Genomic DNA, 17,211 nt, shown 5'->3' with positions numbered 1-17,211 from the left:
CGGCTGCAGGAAATTGGTGGCGCTTTGCGTGTCCGTGGCGTGGAAGCGAATGACGCGTGAGCTGCCGAGGCTCAGCGCGGGGACAGCTCGTGTTCCGCACAGTAGCATTTGCCTGGTAGCTCTGCCCGCCTCTGGTACGTGCAGGAGCAACCAGACTTGTGCAGGTGCGGAGGCGGGGAAGGACGCGCAGCTTTCCCATTACTGCTTTTCCTTGCTTTGGGTGATAGTTGTGTTTTCCAGCTAACAGCACAAACCAGTGGCACAGTGTGCTGGTGGCGAGGTGCACTGGGTGGGGAGTAACGATTCATTCAGGGCACTGGACCACGTCTCACCGCTGGAGACTTCGTCCCTATTGATTTGTCTTGGTCCTGTCACTTGGTCAACCCAAGAGAAGCCCAGCAGGGAATGTGGTGTTGGTAAGGATAGCTGCACTGAAGCTGAATTTGCAAAGGGAAGCTTTTCCCTAAATTTGGTCTTTTCCAAATGGAAAACATCCCCTTCTCCTGGGACGCCTGACTCCTCCTTGTCAGCAGCAAACTTTCTTCCTCACAGACCAACAAGGAGAGAGCGGGCTGAGTATGCTTGGTGGTTAGGGTTGGACATTAAGGTAAAACCTGAGAGTTACCTCCTTCAGCTTCCCAATGGCAATCAGGTGCCTCAATGCCTTTAAATGTCTGTCTTCTTAAGGAAAAAATAAAATTAATTTGAGATTGATGCCTTCTTATGGCATAAAGAAGCAAATATCTGTTTCTTTTTAAGCCACGTAGAACATTTGTCTTTTGTGATTTGTGGTAGCTGTTCAACTTTAAGTCCATGCATCCCTTAGCAGCACTGGCCTTGCTGCGTGCACCTGTGGGAGTGATGGATAGTGCAGCCTTCCCTGACAGGAAAAGCAACAGACACTGGTTTATTTATTTGTTCTAAGTTGGAGTTGAAATGTATAGTGTTCATGCCTGACTGCACACACAGACAGCACCTTGGATCCTTATGAAAAGCAGACTGGGGGACTTGTTCCCTGAGATAAAGCCTTAGTTTGTATGGGTTTTTGGATGTGCACCCAGGGCCTGGTGGGATGTGGCAGCCTTCCAGGCACTGAGGAGTTCTCAGTCATCTGTGTCTCAGCTTGATCCCAGAAGTGAGCAAGGGCCTGAAGGTAAAACCATGCTAGGGCCTGATTAGGTGTCTTCTTGGGAGGGGGTTGCGGGCCTGTCACTGCTCGAGTCCTCCATCCTGATCGTGCAGACACTCACGTGTGTGCAGCATTACAGTGCTGAGCTTTCTGCCAGAGTTGCAGAAGCAGGTCTTAAGGAGTTAGTGGGCATTCACCTTGTAGTATTTTGTCTGTGTGAATTCAAAGTGCTAGGGTAGAATTGGCTCTAAAGTCAGAAGATTGTTCTGGAAAGGCAAGAAAGGAAATGGGAGGTAGCGGAAGAAAACAGGTGGAAAAATGTGTGGATTAAGAGCCAAGACACTAGTATATGAAGTGAGATGTTTTACTTTAAAAGCCTTTCATTCTGAATCATTAATTTATGAAACAAGATAATGGCCGTGGCCTGAGACAAAATGTTCGGCTATTTCAAGCAAAAATTTGGCAATATTATAGCATTACTGGTGATCTACTGATGCAGGTTCTCTATACCTTTGTTGTACCAGAACAGAGGTAGTGGTATAGGCTTGCCAGAGGGCTGTAGAGTGCCATGAAATTATCCCATTTTTTGCCCCCCAGAGATTCAAAGAGGACTGGCAGGTCAAAAGCACTGAAAAATTGTAGATCTAAGTATCCCATTTAAAAAAGGGGGGGAAAAGCCCTCATAAGAAGGTATTGAAGAGAAGAGCAAAATATCCCCAGATTCGTTAATAATGAACAGCAGGTAAAGCCTGAATAAGTAACTAGAAGGAGGTGAAGTGATCTGCAGAATACAGAGCCATTGAAAACTTGATACACAGTTGCTGGCTAAGTTTCAGTGGCACTGGCCTATATGAGATAGTGCAAGTATTGCATTGCCAAACTCAAGAATGGCAAAACCCTCAGGTCCCAAGAAATTAGGTGACTAAAAATAGAAAGTTTCTTTAGCAAATGCAAAATGCTAGTTTTTAATAAATTTCTGTGTACTTGCTTTCCTATTTTGGAATGGTTAGGGGATGTTTGCCTTGTGGTTTTTCTTTGTAATTGCAAGTGTTAGTTCCCTGATAGTTACCACAGTGTAGTTGAGTAAGAGCCTATGAAAATCCTGTTTCTTCATAATAAATGTGAAGTAACTGGAAGTCGCCTACCCTTCAAAGCGAAGGGTGGACTACCTTAGTTAACTGTAAGAAAGTGTACTGCAGACTGCAGAACAGGGAAGACATGGTAACTTGTTCCTGGATGCTGTGGTTTTGGCTGAGCGCTGGGACTCTGGGGGCCTCCTCATTCCAGCAGCTCTGTGTCGGAGAAAGATTGGGTAATCTCACACTGAGAAATACTGAGTAATATAGAGCAAACTCTAGAGGTGGCTGCACTGCCCTGTCTGGACACCTGAACCAACAGCGCAGTTTTGTCTGTAGAGAAGTGATAATTACAATGCATGCGAACAGGGTACTGGTATATAGTTATGGCGTGAATGTGGTAAAACTGAAAACAAGAAGTAAGGAGTAAAGATATAATGAAGGTAGGTTTGGGCTGCGGTCTTTTCTAACATAGCTCTTCTGATTGCTTGATTGACAAGGTATGTTATACCAGGCTGTATTCACTCCTCTAAAGTCAGCCAGCCAGCCACCAGTGCCAAAGCAAGTGCTGGAAAACTGTATTTCTGGTCCTAAGAATTAAGAGGTGTTTGGATTAATATTTTAAAATCATGTGGTTTTAAGATCTGGTTGAATGATCCTCTCGAGCCACAGGAGAAACCTGAAGACCACAGTTTGCGATTGTTAGTTTTACAACGTAAAAGGAAAGAATGCTGACATGAGTTTTAGTTTTGTCTTCGTCTGGAATGGTTAATATATAACTAAGGACTTTTATTTGACTAGCAACAACTCAATTTGTAGTTGCGCGATTAAGGAGTGTTTATCCTATTTATAAGTTTGCATTTATATAAGTAAACTAAAATAGAGATTGTTGGTTTTGCCATTTTCAGTTGGCATCCAGTGTAGCCTACCTGCTTTGTTTTGGTATGTTGTGCCAGGTTTCCTTGATAGTGTTCCCACATAGTTAGTGAGTCTGACTCTTTAATTACGTAAATAAAAGCTTAGAAGTTCCTGTAAGAGCATCAGAGTAGAATTGTGGCTGTACAATAGCTTTATGTCAAAAGCTTGCAAAAATTACAGAATTGAAACTATAAATCTAGACCTGATCATATAGCTAGCACCAGGTTGATCCACTAACAGTTGCCCACTATCTAACAAATTTACTGTGCCTCTGGTTCCTTCTTAAATAAGCAGATTTCCAACTGTTGCAAAGTAGCTACATTAAAGCAAATTGCTTGAAGGAATTTTGAATGCCAGGCAGTGCTTTGCATGTTAAATACTAGCCTGGTTTTGTTTTACTGCTGCAGGACAAACAGTGCTTTTATTAGAAATACTGCTCTCTACCCTAGGAAGTTTGGTTTCCTGGCTTGGCTGCTATTAACCTTTTTCCCCACTCAATTATCCCAGGGAAGCAAAGTGTTTAAACTCGGTTGTGTTGCTCAGCAGCTCTTTCTTTGCCACTGCTCTACTTCTGTAGCTCTGCTCCCTATTTGTATGCTGTTCTGCCACAGTCTCCAGACCAGTGCCCTTTCTGACTGTGCCGCTGAACCCATAATAAGCTGTATGGTGTGGTGCAGACTTGGAGAGTCATGTTCGGGTCCTGGCTAGAGTGTGCCCGTGTTCCCAGCCTCAGCATCCCAGCTGTGCAAGGGGCATAGTGGGACCAGCATGTCTGTGATCTGCTTTGGGCCTACTGGAAGTGTTTGTTATTGCTCACCCCTATCTCAGCCTCACTTGTTTTTCTTACCTAGATTTTAAGAAACCTGATACCGACGTCTCTTCTTGTTTGTGTGTCCACACAAAACGGTGCAGTTAGCCTTAGCCTTGTTGGTTTACAGACCTTCATCCATTCAGCAATCAGCATTGTTATTCTGAAGAATAGACACCCTCAGTCCTCAGGGTCAGATCTTCCCTTTAAGTAAAACCTGGTATTAAAAACGTCAGACTAAAGTGATCATAAAACAAGTTCTTCCAAAAAGCACTCCCTGCATACCAGAATTAGATGCAGTGATGCTAGATCCTAGAGGCCATGAAGAAAAATCTCTATCTCTGGTCTTACATTACTAGTTTTCCTAGAAGCAGAAGGAGAAACTGGTATCTGATATGGGCAGTAAGGAAATAGGCACCAATTGTGCCATGAGCATTCCCATGCAGATGTATCCTGGCTTCAGGTTAAGGTGGGTTTTAGAAGACAACTGTGCATGCAGCAGTTCTTACAGCTTGGAGACTGCTTTCACACTAGCTTAGATTCTTTTTGCCTGTAAAGTTAATTGGCTTATATTGGTTTACAATTGAAGGTTATTAAGGCAGTGGTCAGCTTGTCCAGTTTCCGTGCCTTTTTGGAATTTTAAACTCTACAGTAATGAAACTCCAGCTCAAAGGAAGAGCTAAGGTGCTTTGCAGTTAATCTCTGCAAATCCAGCAGACAGAGTTGAAATTCATACTAACAAGGGTTTAACTGTAATCTCCCGGAACAATGACTCTGTGTAACCAGAAGCCTCAGCTCTGGCTGTGCTGGTAGGGCAGCGGGACAGAGTCTGATGCCTTCTCTTTGTCAAGGCAAAGTTTGGGATAGGTGAGCTGGACTGAATAGGTGCTACCCGTATATCTTATGCCAAGACTGAGCTGCACCAGGTGCACAGCTAATCAATATAATGCTTCAAGTGGTGAACCAGAACATATCTGAGAAGTAAAGAGAAATAACGGAGAATATCAGAAAGAAGCAACACTAAGAAGGATGCGTAGGCAGAAGCAATAAAATATGAACATAATATGTACATTTATAGTCATAGTACAAGTTGCAAAGTAACATACTGAGCAGTAGATCTGATGAGTAGAGCACAAAGGCTGTTGGGAGTATCATCCAGTTATCAAGAAAAACAAATGTAATTCCTACATTTTTAAATAAGGTGGCTGTAAGTGAAACCCAGGAAATGAACGTAAGTCCTGATCTGGGGTACCACCCCCTCAGAGAGGATGCCATCTGCTTGGGAGAGACTCTGGTAGGAATGCCCTGAGGTTGGGCAGACAGGGCCAGTGAGGAAGGAATGGACTTAACCTACAGATGGGGAAGCATGCTGGCAGTCTGCAAACGTCTGCAGTGATGCTGCAGGGAGGAAGGTAATAAACTGTTCTGGGGATAGGGGAAGAATTAAAATTGCAAGAGCGGAGGTTTAGGTCAGACAGTAGAAAACTTTTTGCAAGCTTAAGGCTAATGAAAGAAGTGCATTGCCTGGGGAGGACATTGAATCTCTGCCTGGGAAAGCCTCTAATGAGAATGGTTTGGGTAGGGTTGACCCCTGCCTAGGGCAGGGTCTGGGTGACCTCTCCACCCTCTTCCAGCCCTCTTTCCTGCTACTGTACTTCAGCTGCTTTTTAGCCCTGGGCCCACAGACAAAGCTTCTCTAGCACATCCTAGTAAATTTATGAGAAAATGCTTGTGTATGTCTCCCCTTCTCCCCTTCTATCTGTGCTATTCCCTGCTATGTATAGCCACCTCGCCAACATATGTACATACTGTGGGTTACTGGCTTGCTACCAGACAGCAGCTTGGCTCTGTACACCTAGACTACAGAGCTTCTGTCCCTGATCCTACAAGGTTTAACCAGATATGTTTCTGCTGCTCATGCTAGCATCTGGCTGAGCCAGCCAGTGCCCTCCCTCTGCTCCACAATTTTGTAATTTTGGATTTTTTAGGTTCAGGTGCTGGTTTCTAAGAGGATCCAGGGACAGGGACTATCTCTCAGGAGGCTGAGGACAGAAATCCCAGAGCATTCCTGGGTCTGCTCGAGGTAAACCAGCTGGAATCTCTCTCCCGTCCCCTGGTGCAGGGGCAGGACAGCAAATGCCAGGGCAGTCTAAGGTAATATGCAGATCTGGGTGTTTTGGAGAGCTGAGCTTTGAACAGAAAGTTTCTCAATCTTGGTTGCCGCTGTATACTTCTCTCCTGCCAAAGGGAAGATCAGCCCCTGCTGGTGTGACAAACCTGGAGCACATTGCAGTGTCTATAACAGCCCTGTATATGGTGGTTTCACCTCTAGCCCTGGAGAGCCCTTTCTCTGCCACCCATCTAACTTGTCTCTTAATTTTAACTGGGGTGCAATGTAGGTACAGAACAATGTATCTTCATTCCAGAGTGACTGATATGTATGTGGTTGCATGTGTGTACACTCACATTGTCGAGATGGTGCCAGATATTTTGTCTCTCTGGGATCTCTACAGCAACTTTAAAACCTAGATTTTTAGCTAATTCTTATGGAAACAAAGAGGTTTGCAGTTGGAGCAGCACTCCTTGTATGACTAATAGGCTTGCAGTTGGTCTATGTATTTTACTTTGGCTCCATTTGTCTTGGCATTGACAAATGTCACACACAGCAGTGGCTGCCTGGACCAGAGTTGTACTCCAGCAGAAAGTGCATGTTTTTGGCATCCCAACAGCGGCGTTTTTCAGGGCTCTTGGCACCCTCTTATGGTGAGCGTGCAGGCAGCAGTGCAGGGACTAGAACTTTTCTGTGTGCAGGAGCTAGGGAAATGTGCTTTCTATTTTCAAGGAGCGTCACAAAATAAGTGCAAAATACCTGATTTGACTCTGTCTGTTCCCTGGTGTTTCATGCAGTGTAAGTTTTTGACTAATCACAGAAAAAGAGCGTAAGGATAATGTCCACTGAATAGGGAGAGAGAAATGCGAGACAGAGGAATGGGAAGAAGCTGAAAGGAGAGGGGCTGCTCACAGAAGAGAGGGCATCCTGGACCTTGGAGAAGCCTGACCCAAGGGTGCTTGCAGGGGATGAAGAGAGAGAATGACTGTTCAGTCTGGCTTTTGCACAGTGGGTTTTCCCTCCCCTGACTATTTTGCTTGCCTGAATGTCAAAATACAAGATGTAGCTTGGGGGAAGGCTGTGCTGAGTGAGGATAGGTTAGTGTCAGAGTGGGAGGTTGAGAGAGCCAGGCTGCCTGGTCCCAGGCTTGGGGAAGGCTCCAGGCAGCTGAGGTCCCAAGTGGTTGGGATGAGGAGAAGATGGCAGAGCTCATGCAGTGGGAGAAGGGATGGGGAAGAGACCAAAAGAATTGAGCCAAGGGAGGAGCTGCGTGCTCTGCAATGTTTTACTGAGGTTTAAGTTGTCTCAGAACAGTCTTGCCTTTTTATTATTAACCAAAGTCAACAGTTAGTTCATGGTTGTAACTCTGTTCTTGCATGTCTGAAGTGCAAGCAGTAAAAGGGGACCTAAGCTAGCAAATGTGCCTGCCTATGGCAGACTGGCTGTTTGAAGGAGAAAACACCCTCACCAGCCTCTGGCTGCCTCAAGGAGTAGGAGACCTAGGAAATATGACCGCAAGGAAAAGTTAAGGAGGTTGGGGTTGTTTACTGTAGCAAAGAGAGGGCGTGCAGAGTCAATATGCTAAAGGATTTTTTTTTAGTGTGTGAGAAGTTGTCGGGAAGAGGATTATGATCAAGCTCAGGAGGACTGAAACCACAGCAAGGAAGATGTACAGCAGACCGTAAGAAAAAACTTCTAATTGCAAGGCTAATTATGCCCTGGCACGGCTTACCTGGAGAAAAGATTTTAAGAACAAGTTATATGAACTTTCTGGAGGATGTCCTAGGTGTATTTGATCCTGCGGCAGTTCTGGGGAGGGAGCAGATGACCTGCTGAATTCCTTTCCAGCCTTTAAGTGATCTGCAATGATCACAGTCATCCAAGCAAAGCCTCCCGGACTACAGATCAAATGACCCTTCCCCAGTCTCTGCTCCAGTCCTTAGAGATGGCCAGGATCCACCTTTGGTGAGCTTTTTCCACCTTTGAATCTTCTGGTAACTGTAGGATTGACAACCCCTGTACCAGTCCTGGTTGGCCAATTACTGGTGATTTAGTTTATTCCAAATAGTGCTGCACATGTTGCAGGAAAGCCCTGGGACCAGGTGAGTGCCACAAAGGCAGGGTTGGTGTATATGCTGTTCTTGTCCCTATGCTTTATACGTACTATTTTATACTTGTTTGATAGAATGTGTTTCATTTTATGCACATAAGCATGACGCTAATAGCTAACACCTTTCTCTCCAGCTTAATTTAGTTTGATTCCTCTGTCTGATACATGTGCACTTAATTACACGCAGAAATTCCTGATCCTGCATAGGCCTTTTCCCTGCCAGTAAGTCTGTGTGCATCTCCTTTGTGCAGCCATGAGAGGTGGCAGGTGGCCTGCGCCCTTCTCCTGTCACTTAATGCCACGGCATTTCACAGGGCAGTAAGTTTATCTCGCCGGGAATAAGAATGAAGGAGCTTTCTTAGGCCTTTCCCTGCCAGGGGACTGCCTGGTGTGAAGCTCCCCATAGCCCATTTTGAAGTCTGGATTTTGTTTTCTGTACCACTAGAGGGAAACCTGTGCCTTTGCATGAAAATAAAGGGCATCTCAGCTGCAGGATGCTGAAATAGCATGGATGTATAAAATACAAAGCAATTGTTTCTAGCTGCATAACCCAGGAAATCTCACTGGTAGTCTAAAATATGTGTTGTCCTAGTTCTGCAGTACACATGCTTCAGTGTGGTTTGGTGGGGAAAAGAGAGGAATTAAGGAATAGAGTTCTGAGCCCATGCAAAATAAATTGCTTCTGGGGCACTGAGGCAAGAGGGCTCTGGATGGATCAGGCAGCTTGGTTCATGTGCAGTGTGGTCAGGCCAGCACCCTGATGTCCCAGCTTTTGTCTAAGCCAGCACTCCCCTGGGGCAAGCCTGGGTAGGCGGCTGTGTGGGGCAGCAGCCTTTGGGGTTCCTTGCAGATGGCTGAAAAAGCTTTGCTTTCTCAGAGCAAGCCTGAATTAAATTCCCCTTCCTTGGGAATTAAATCCCCTCCCTAGAGAGTAGACATGAGAGCTCACCTGGCTCCTCAGCTCCCTTGCAGGACCTGGCTGATGCCTTTGCAGAAGGTCAGGCAGAGCCTTTGTCTCCAAGGGTGTTTTTCTGCCTTCTGTCATGAAGTTCCCCCTCAGTCTCATACAAATTATCTAGCTCGATTTTTAATGTACTGATGAATATAACAGGATCTCTTTACCCCTTGGAAGAAAATCTGTCAGTTTTTGGAGCAATGAGAGAATCAGTGCCTCAGGAAACAGCCCTGTGAGTGCCTTCATAAATTATCACAGTTCAGCTGTGAAGACATCTTCCTTCCCCACCCCACTTTTTAATATTGGGACAAACTGAGTCATTACAAAGTGTATATTTTTTAATTGCTCCATAATATCATAAATTGTTTCCAGCAGCTCAGACAGAGGACTCTCAATGTTATTGAAGATGTTTGGAGGAAACTCTGATTTCAATCTAGCATTCAAAGCTACCTTCCCCTTGTTCAGGAAGATGATGCTTCATAAAAGTTTCTTTGTACCTGAGTCTCTTCTGTATGTGTTTAAGCTGCTCCAAAATGAATAACTTTATCAGATGCAGAGTTGCAAAACTTTTTTTTTTTTTTTTTTTTTTTTTTTGTGGTTTTTATAACTCCGGGTGTGTATACTGCCCTTGGTGAGACTTGTGTGGGTACTCAGTTGAAACCATTGCTCTTCTGGCTTTTAAGCTACTCTGGATTTTTCTTAGTCAAACAAAGGTTGACCCAGTATTCACTGTGGATAACGTCCCTGTGTTTGAGAGGGGGCCCACGGAGAAGTCAGGTTGTCCAAGCAGGAGTTGTATGAGTGAACTGTAGGTAACAGATCTGTTGCCTTCCATTTTAAGAGTGACCTTTAACTCACCAGGCTTTGCAAAATAACTCCAGCAGAGTGCTGCCATGCCCACTGGAGGCTTACCTCCTGGGGACCTGCTGCCCTGGGGAGCAGCGTGACGGCCAGCCCTGGCCAGCGGCCTGGTGCTGCTGTGCAGATCTGCTTGGCTGGGCTCCGCGCCGGGGCACCACATCGGTGCATCTGAGCAGAGGGCTGAGCTGCTCCCTGTCTCCCCCGCCACCCCTGCCCTGAGGGAGAATTGGTTGGATTAATGGTGCTGGGCTCTGGTGGGTGATAGCACAGAATGGCAAGGAGCTGTGCCTGTGGAGAGCAGAAGATGACAGAGAAGACAAAAATCCGCTTTTCCCAGCCGTTTCAGTGAGCGACGGCAGCGTGGAATTGTGTATTCTCTATGACATTGATCCTCCTCAACAAGTGCAAGAAAACGTCTTCAGTTACAGAAACCACGTTCAGCTCAAGGTTCGAGGAGCTATTTTTGGTGCTCAACAACTTCGCTGGACTCCTGTAAATAGGTGGGCCATTGCTGGTGTCAAGATTGATTTTTGTATTTTGGCATAATTTACTTATTAAATGCATTTGTATGAAAAAAGAACATGGAAGACGCTCCTCTGCCTCTGTTGACCATGCCAACAGCTCCTTACAACGATCAGAAACCAGGAACTAGTGGATTACGAAAGAAGACCTTTTTTTTTGAATCCAAGATTAACTATTTGCAGAATTTTATTCAGAGTATATTTTTTTCCATAGACCTAAGAGATCGACAAGGATCTTCTATGGTCGTTGGAGGTGATGGGAGATATCTTAATAAGTCTGCAGTGGAACTGATAGTCCAAATGGCTGCTGCCAATGGGGTTGGTAAATTTTAAATGACTAAATTCCTATAGTTGTGTAGCTCATAAATGCAGAAACCCGTAATAAATTAGGCACCATGAGACTTAATTTCCCCAAAGACTTTACTCAACTGCTAATAGTTAACTTTTTAACGGAAAATCAGTTTTGTAGTACAGAAATTACTGTTCTACTTTTAAGTGATGCAGTTGGGTAGAAGTATGTGGGGATACGCATGCAGCGAAGAAAATAAATATGGCTTGGTTTTTGTGTGTTCTCGTTTTGTGTTTTGACATGCCATATGCTGCTGGCACCTGTGGATTTCATAGTCTCTCCATCAGATTGTAAAACCCTGATACTGTTCAGAAGTGAAGCAACTGAACTTGCTGTTCAATGGCAGCTCAGCAGAAGCTCCTTCAGCGTTGGTCTGAGCTGCTCAGCAAGTGAAAAGCGAAAGCACGGCTGTTTCTTTCTCAGCAGGTATAAGTTGTGGCTATGTGATAAGTACTCTGGGAGCCTTTGAAAACTGAAATAAGATGAGAGTTAGCAAGTGAGTGGCAGCCTTTACAGTGATCTGCAATTGTGCTGGAAATCTGTATTTTTAGAAGCAGAACAGAAGGCTTGTCTGTTTGCAGTAGGGCACGGTTCATGTGCTGTAGGACTTCTGGGCACTGGGGTTTGTCTTTGTTTCCTTCTGCTTTTTAAGAAGAAAAGACTCTCCTGTCTGTCCTGGGTCTCTTAGTGCAGAGCACAAATTTACGCTGAGACACCTGACTCTTAGGAATTTGTTTGATAGAAAAACTTATCTGTTTGGAGTATGCGAAAATCACTTTGTTGGTGCATGGCAGTGATAGGTACTGTTACCTCTACCAGTGTGGGTTCAGCAGGATTTGTGAATAGCACCAAGCACATTTGCAATGTCGGTAGCACCACATCATGTGTTTTAAATCATGATTATTTGGCTAAAGGAAATAACAAAGGTAGTATGTCCACTTAACCTGACTTGTGTAAATAGAAGTGTAAATAGAAATTCAGAGACTGTAACTGTGGCACAGTGTATGGGGTTGGTGAAGTTGCTCTTATGAGGCCTCTCTTGTACAGAAAGAGGACTGGAAGGGTGTGCTGATGACCTGATGATGCCATGATGGAGCTGTAGACATCAGCTTCCTTGGCCTGGGAGGAACACCTGTTTTTGGTGTGGAATCATCAGCCTGCATTACTGGGGGAAAGAAGGGGGCCATGGGAGGTCTCCTTTATTGCCTGCGTGCATCTTATTGGGGCTTTCAGTAAAACCAGGCTGGTGGAAGTGTTGCCTGGATTGCTTCAAGGTGTTGTAACCCAAAATCACTGCACAAAGTGGGTCTGTTTGTGAATAGGTCTGTTCTGAGCATTCTGTGAAAAGTATTTCTGCATCATTACATCCTTAGATTTTTCTTATAAGAATTTCCGGAGAATTAAAAAAGAACAAATTGCTCAGCACACTGCTACACTGAGCAACCTTTTCCAGTGGTTACCACAAAGGATTCAGCATTGGATGGGGCGGAATGACTGCTGAAAGCCAAGGAGGACTCCAAATCAGAGAACACCTTGCATGGAGACAAGTGCTTGCGTCTTTTCTGTCCTTGCTGCAGGAGCAGTGGTACACATGCAAAAGCCGCAGTTCAGGTGTGTGGGGATGACGAGCTGTGTAAGGACAGTGGATTCAATGTGTTCTCCCAGCTCTCCTGCAGCTGCTGCCTGCTTTGGGAAAGAAAATCCCTTGTTTTGCCAGTTCTCCCCAGCATCCCTTGAGCTGCATGCGAGGCCTGGCAGAGCACCGATGCAGAGGGGTGTTGCGGCTGGGTGTGACCCTCAAAGGGAAGCTGGGAAACAAGAGTTTTAGAGAGGAGCTTCCTGGAGACTGCATTAATTCTTGGTGATACTGAAGCAGCAAGACTGGGAGGCTGGAATAAAATACGAGACAAGCTGTTCTGGCTTGGACTGAGAATGGGGAAAAAAGCAAAACCCACGTATGCTGGACTACTTCAAATTAAATGTACGGCGTAATAAACTAGTGTGATCAGCCTGGTAGACAGGCACTGTGAGGGCTGTAATATTAGCTATTGTGGCCAGATGAAAGAAGAGCGTTCACTTCGGGTTTATAAACTGCTGCTTCACATTTATGCTCGTTGTTTGCTAGAGGTGCGGTTCCTTCAGCGGCACTGTGCTTGCCCAGCCGGTCTGCGACAGCTGTAGCATCTAATAACCGATTGGCAGCAAAGCTGGGGCTTAGCACCAGGCAGTGCCACAGGAGAGGAATCGCAGGCATCCAGTGCCCTTGGCTTAGCACCAAATGTGGACCTTCAGTCTGGGAACACTGCCTTTTGTTTTCTGGTTTGTCTTGTGTTTGAATGAAATTCCTCCTCTTTTCTCATTCGCATACAGGGTCTGATCTCCTTGCTTGATGGAGAGTAGTCTGGTATTTTTTTTAAATCTCTGTCACCTCATTTGGGGGCTATGGTAAGGACCATATTCTTCCAGAAAAATGTTCATCTTCTGTTTTATTACATGAACTCCAGCAACCGGATCCTGATTACCGTGTATTGCTTAGCACATTGGTCTGGATTTAATCTCGGTGATATTACTAAATTTATGGGAAGGAGGTGTGTTACCCGCTGTGAGTAAGAGAATCTGCAGCTGGTCCCAAGGGAGTAGTGATGATGTTCGATTTTTGTTTTGTTTTGGCTTCTCTTGGTCCCATTGTGTCTTTTGACAGCAAAGTTTGAGACCATAGCCAAAGGGTGTTTGTGGGGTTTTTTTGGGAGGGTGGTGGTTGTTGTTGTTTAGATGCCTCTGGAAAGCTCAGGTCTTCAGTACAAGCTGCCATTTCCAGCTGAGCTGCAGCATTCATAAAGGAAATTGCTAAAAAGGCACAGCAGAGCAGGGTGAGATGCTGACCTTCACTGTCCACAGTGGAGAGCTTCACCAGCCTCCCAGGTACAAGCTGTTTGCTTGCAGAGAAGCAGCACCTCTGCCATCAGTACACTTTCTGGGGGCTCTGGTTTACCGGTCCCCAGCGTTTGGGGGTTTGGCAGTTTCGCTGGTTTTAGGACTTGAGACTCACAGTAGTTTGTTTTGCTCTTTAATTTTCAGATTGGTCGCTTGGTCATCGGGCAGAATGGCATTCTCTCCACCCCAGCGGTGTCCTGTATCATCAGGAAAATCAAAGCCATCGGTGGCATCATTCTGACAGCCAGCCACAACCCTGGCGGGCCCAACGGTGATTTTGGCATTAAATTCAATATTGCCAATGGAGGTAAGGTCACTTGGTTCATTTTGATTTGCTTTGTTTATGTTTGACTGTTTCTTGTGTTGACCCCAAGGAACCTAATTTAATTTAGTATCACAGAGGTTCTGTGCCCTGAGCAGTAGGTTTCCCTAATCAGGGCAAGTGATTGATCTGCTCCCCTCATACCCTGATATTCCTCTCCAAGGGAGGTATTCCCAGCCCCAGGTCATTTGCTGTACTTCTGAAGGGTATTTCTCTTGCAGTCTGATTCTTTAACGTCTTCCCCCCCCCAACCATTTTGTCTTACAGGTCCTGCTCCTGAAGGTATCACGGACAAAATTTTCCAAATCAGCAAGAAAATTGAAGAGTATGCAATCTGCCCAGATCTCCAGGTGGACCTGAGCACCATTGGGAAACAGCAGTTTGACTTGGAGAACAAATTTAAACCATTTACAGGTAAATGACTGTTCTTCCTCTTGGAAAGTTTCCTTTCAGGTGGAGTTAGCATGGACCTGCCATGAACAGGCAAGGACACTTGGTGTTTCTGAAGGACAGATGTGGCCATTCTGACCTCTCCTTCTCATCCGTTGGATAATCCAGGCAAGGACATTGCTCCTGGTCACCTGGCATGCTGGCATATTTTTTTTTTTTTGTCTGCATCTTACCTTGTGTAGATACTTCCATTATATCATTGTTTCTGTCCTACAAAAGGTTGTACTTCAGTAGGTCAATCTGATCCATCAAAATTCACTAAAATCAGAGACTATTTTATCTGTAAGGCTACCATTACCATGTACTTGCCACACAGACAACCCTGCAGTTAAAATGCATTTTCCTGATTAAAAATTACAGTGTTAGTGTTTAATCTTTGTAACTGATTTCTTTTTTTCACATGGTTTCATATATAGAAGCTCTCTCTGTGAGTGGGAAAGCCATTACATTTCACATGTGACTTCTGTCAGTTAGCAGTGAAATACGAAAATACATTAAAAAAAGGCTTTTGAAAAACACTTACTGCAAGTATTTTTTACCATCTCCTGGTGACCTGTGCTTGTAATTAAAAAAAAAAAAAAAATAAATAAAAAGATTATAAAAGTTGGTGATTCAGTGGGTGTACAGTGGGATTTTTATGTTAATGGCGTTTTCATGGCTCTGTCTTTATATGGCCTGTTAGTTGCAAAGGTGCAACTCTTTCAGACTGTTAGGTGCACAGTTCCCATTGACTTTGGTGGAAATTGGATATCTGTTTTTCTTTTTTTTTTAGCTTTTCCTTTAATCCCATTCTTCAGGTAAGCAGAGTGGGACTGAGCCCTCTCAAAAGAAGTCCAGGGAGCTGTAGCTGGGAACAGTGTTGGTCTTAAGGATTTTGTTGTTCCGTTTGGTCTGTAACCTGATTAGCAGTGACCAACCTGTAATTAAATTCTTAATATAGGACCATTATTATTGTCTTTATAAAACGATTCTATGGGATGTTTTAAGGCTTTATGCTGAGCCCTGGCCCTTTGCACTAAGGACTGTCAGCACACTGCCACATGTAGCAAAATCTGTTTTCTGCAAAGATTTCAGACTCTGAGAGTTGGTCTCTGTTTACTTTTTTTTTTCCAGTGGAAATTGTGGACTCGGTAGAAGCTTACGCGAATATGCTGAGGAACATCTTTGACTTCAGTGCGCTAAAGGAACTGCTTTCTGGGAAAAACCACCTCAAGATTCGCATAGATGCTATGCACGGAGGTATGGGTGGACTTGGGTTTGCAGGATTGTGGGGTGCCAGGTGTCGCTGGGGCTTTGCCAACTACTTCACAGAGAAAGCTTTTTTTCTGGTATTTGTATACATAATTTGAAAATTTGTTTCTCGTTTTGCAATTTGTTGCATTTTTCTTTTTGCAGGCAAACTGTTTATGGCTTTACATTGTTCTCTTCTGTCAAATGTTTGGACTTTGGAAATGTTTGGGGTTCGGGTGGGTTATGCTTATGGCTCTTACACGCTAATCCGCACCTGACAGAGCAGGTTAGCATGGATGCTGTGATCCGAGCTGCTCTGGCAGGCTTTGCATCAGTCGATATCCTGTGGAGGTCACAGCAGTTAGGCAAAGGTCTGCCCATAGATATTTGAGTATAAAAATGGGACCATTGGACTGCTTTATATAATTTAATATATGCTTGTGAGTCTCTTTTAATAGACATTTTCAGGAGCACCCTTGCTTTCTTAGCATCTTGTTTCTCTTGTCTGCAGGCCATTCCCATTCCTATGCACACTTATTTTTTTATTGTCTACATTATTAGCGTTTGAGAGCAGTAAATCCTATTGTACTGCTGGATGTCTGTGAATCACACATGCGTTTTGTTCTGTTATGTGGGGCTGTTGTGCTAATACCTCAGTGCACTTGGGGCATAAGCCCTTCACAGCGGGGTCCTGGCTCACGTGCTGAGCCCTGGCATAGGCTCATCCTCACTTATAAACCCGTGAGTGGTTTCACTTACTTAGCGGGACAGCCCCTTAGCTGAAAAGCTTGCTTTGGCAAGAGCTTGTGTGCCTGGATGGATCGGGCTTAAGCACAGCTATGTGCTGCTTGGGGCTTTTGATGTGAGCGTTTGTGCTTTAGTACCATAAGCCATATAAACTGACCCAAAGTGAGCAGACTGGAGGCCTGGGTGGTTACGTGGCTGCTGCAGAGCTGCCTGAGGGTAGAGGCTGACTTGTTTCCTTTTCATGTTTTGCTGTGATAGTTGTGGGCCCTTATGTAAAAAAGATCCTGTGTGAGGAGCTCGGAGCCCCAGCAAATTCAGCTGTGAACTGCACCCCGCTAGAGGACTTTGGTGGCCACCATCCCGACCCCAACTTAACCTATGCTGCTGACCTGGTCCAGACCATGAAGACGGGAGAGTATGACTTTGGAGCTGCCTTTGATGGAGATGGGGTAAGTGGGCTGTTCTGTATTCACCTTTTTGCTCTCTAGTCAGCTGTGGGGGAGTGACTGCTCAGCTGCTTTTAAGCAGAGGAGGATGAAGGTGAAGACCTTTTTTTCTCCCTCTCTTCCTTCTGTAATTGCAAATAGAAGTGAACAACTTGCTGCAGTTTGCCACCATGGTAATAGTTGGCTACTGTGTTAATAATGAAGTCCAAACTGTATTTAAATAGCTTTAAAGGCTGTGAAAAATC

General features: G+C 44.8%; 1 protein-coding gene across 1 annotated transcript in view; it reads left to right on the top strand.

The window, feature by feature from the left end:
• The first annotated feature begins 10,548 nt into the window (after positions 1–10,548).
• Positions 10,549–17,211, top strand: part of PGM1 (phosphoglucomutase 1) — a 15,545-nt gene continuing 8,882 nt past the window's right edge. The window contains exons 1-5 of the mRNA XM_009636223.2: positions 10,549–10,806; positions 13,916–14,078; positions 14,361–14,507; positions 15,657–15,782; positions 16,779–16,969. Of these exons, the coding sequence (XP_009634518.1) occupies positions 10,549–10,806; positions 13,916–14,078; positions 14,361–14,507; positions 15,657–15,782; positions 16,779–16,969 (885 nt within the window). The remainder of the gene's footprint in view (positions 10,807–13,915; positions 14,079–14,360; positions 14,508–15,656; positions 15,783–16,778; positions 16,970–17,211) is intronic.

This window comes from Egretta garzetta, unplaced genomic scaffold, assembly GCF_000687185.1.
Source record: "Egretta garzetta isolate BGI_Z169 unplaced genomic scaffold, ASM68718v1 scaffold163, whole genome shotgun sequence".
Classification (NCBI taxonomy): Eukaryota; Metazoa; Chordata; class Aves; order Pelecaniformes; family Ardeidae; genus Egretta; species Egretta garzetta.
This window is presented reverse-complemented; position numbering and strand designations above follow the sequence as displayed.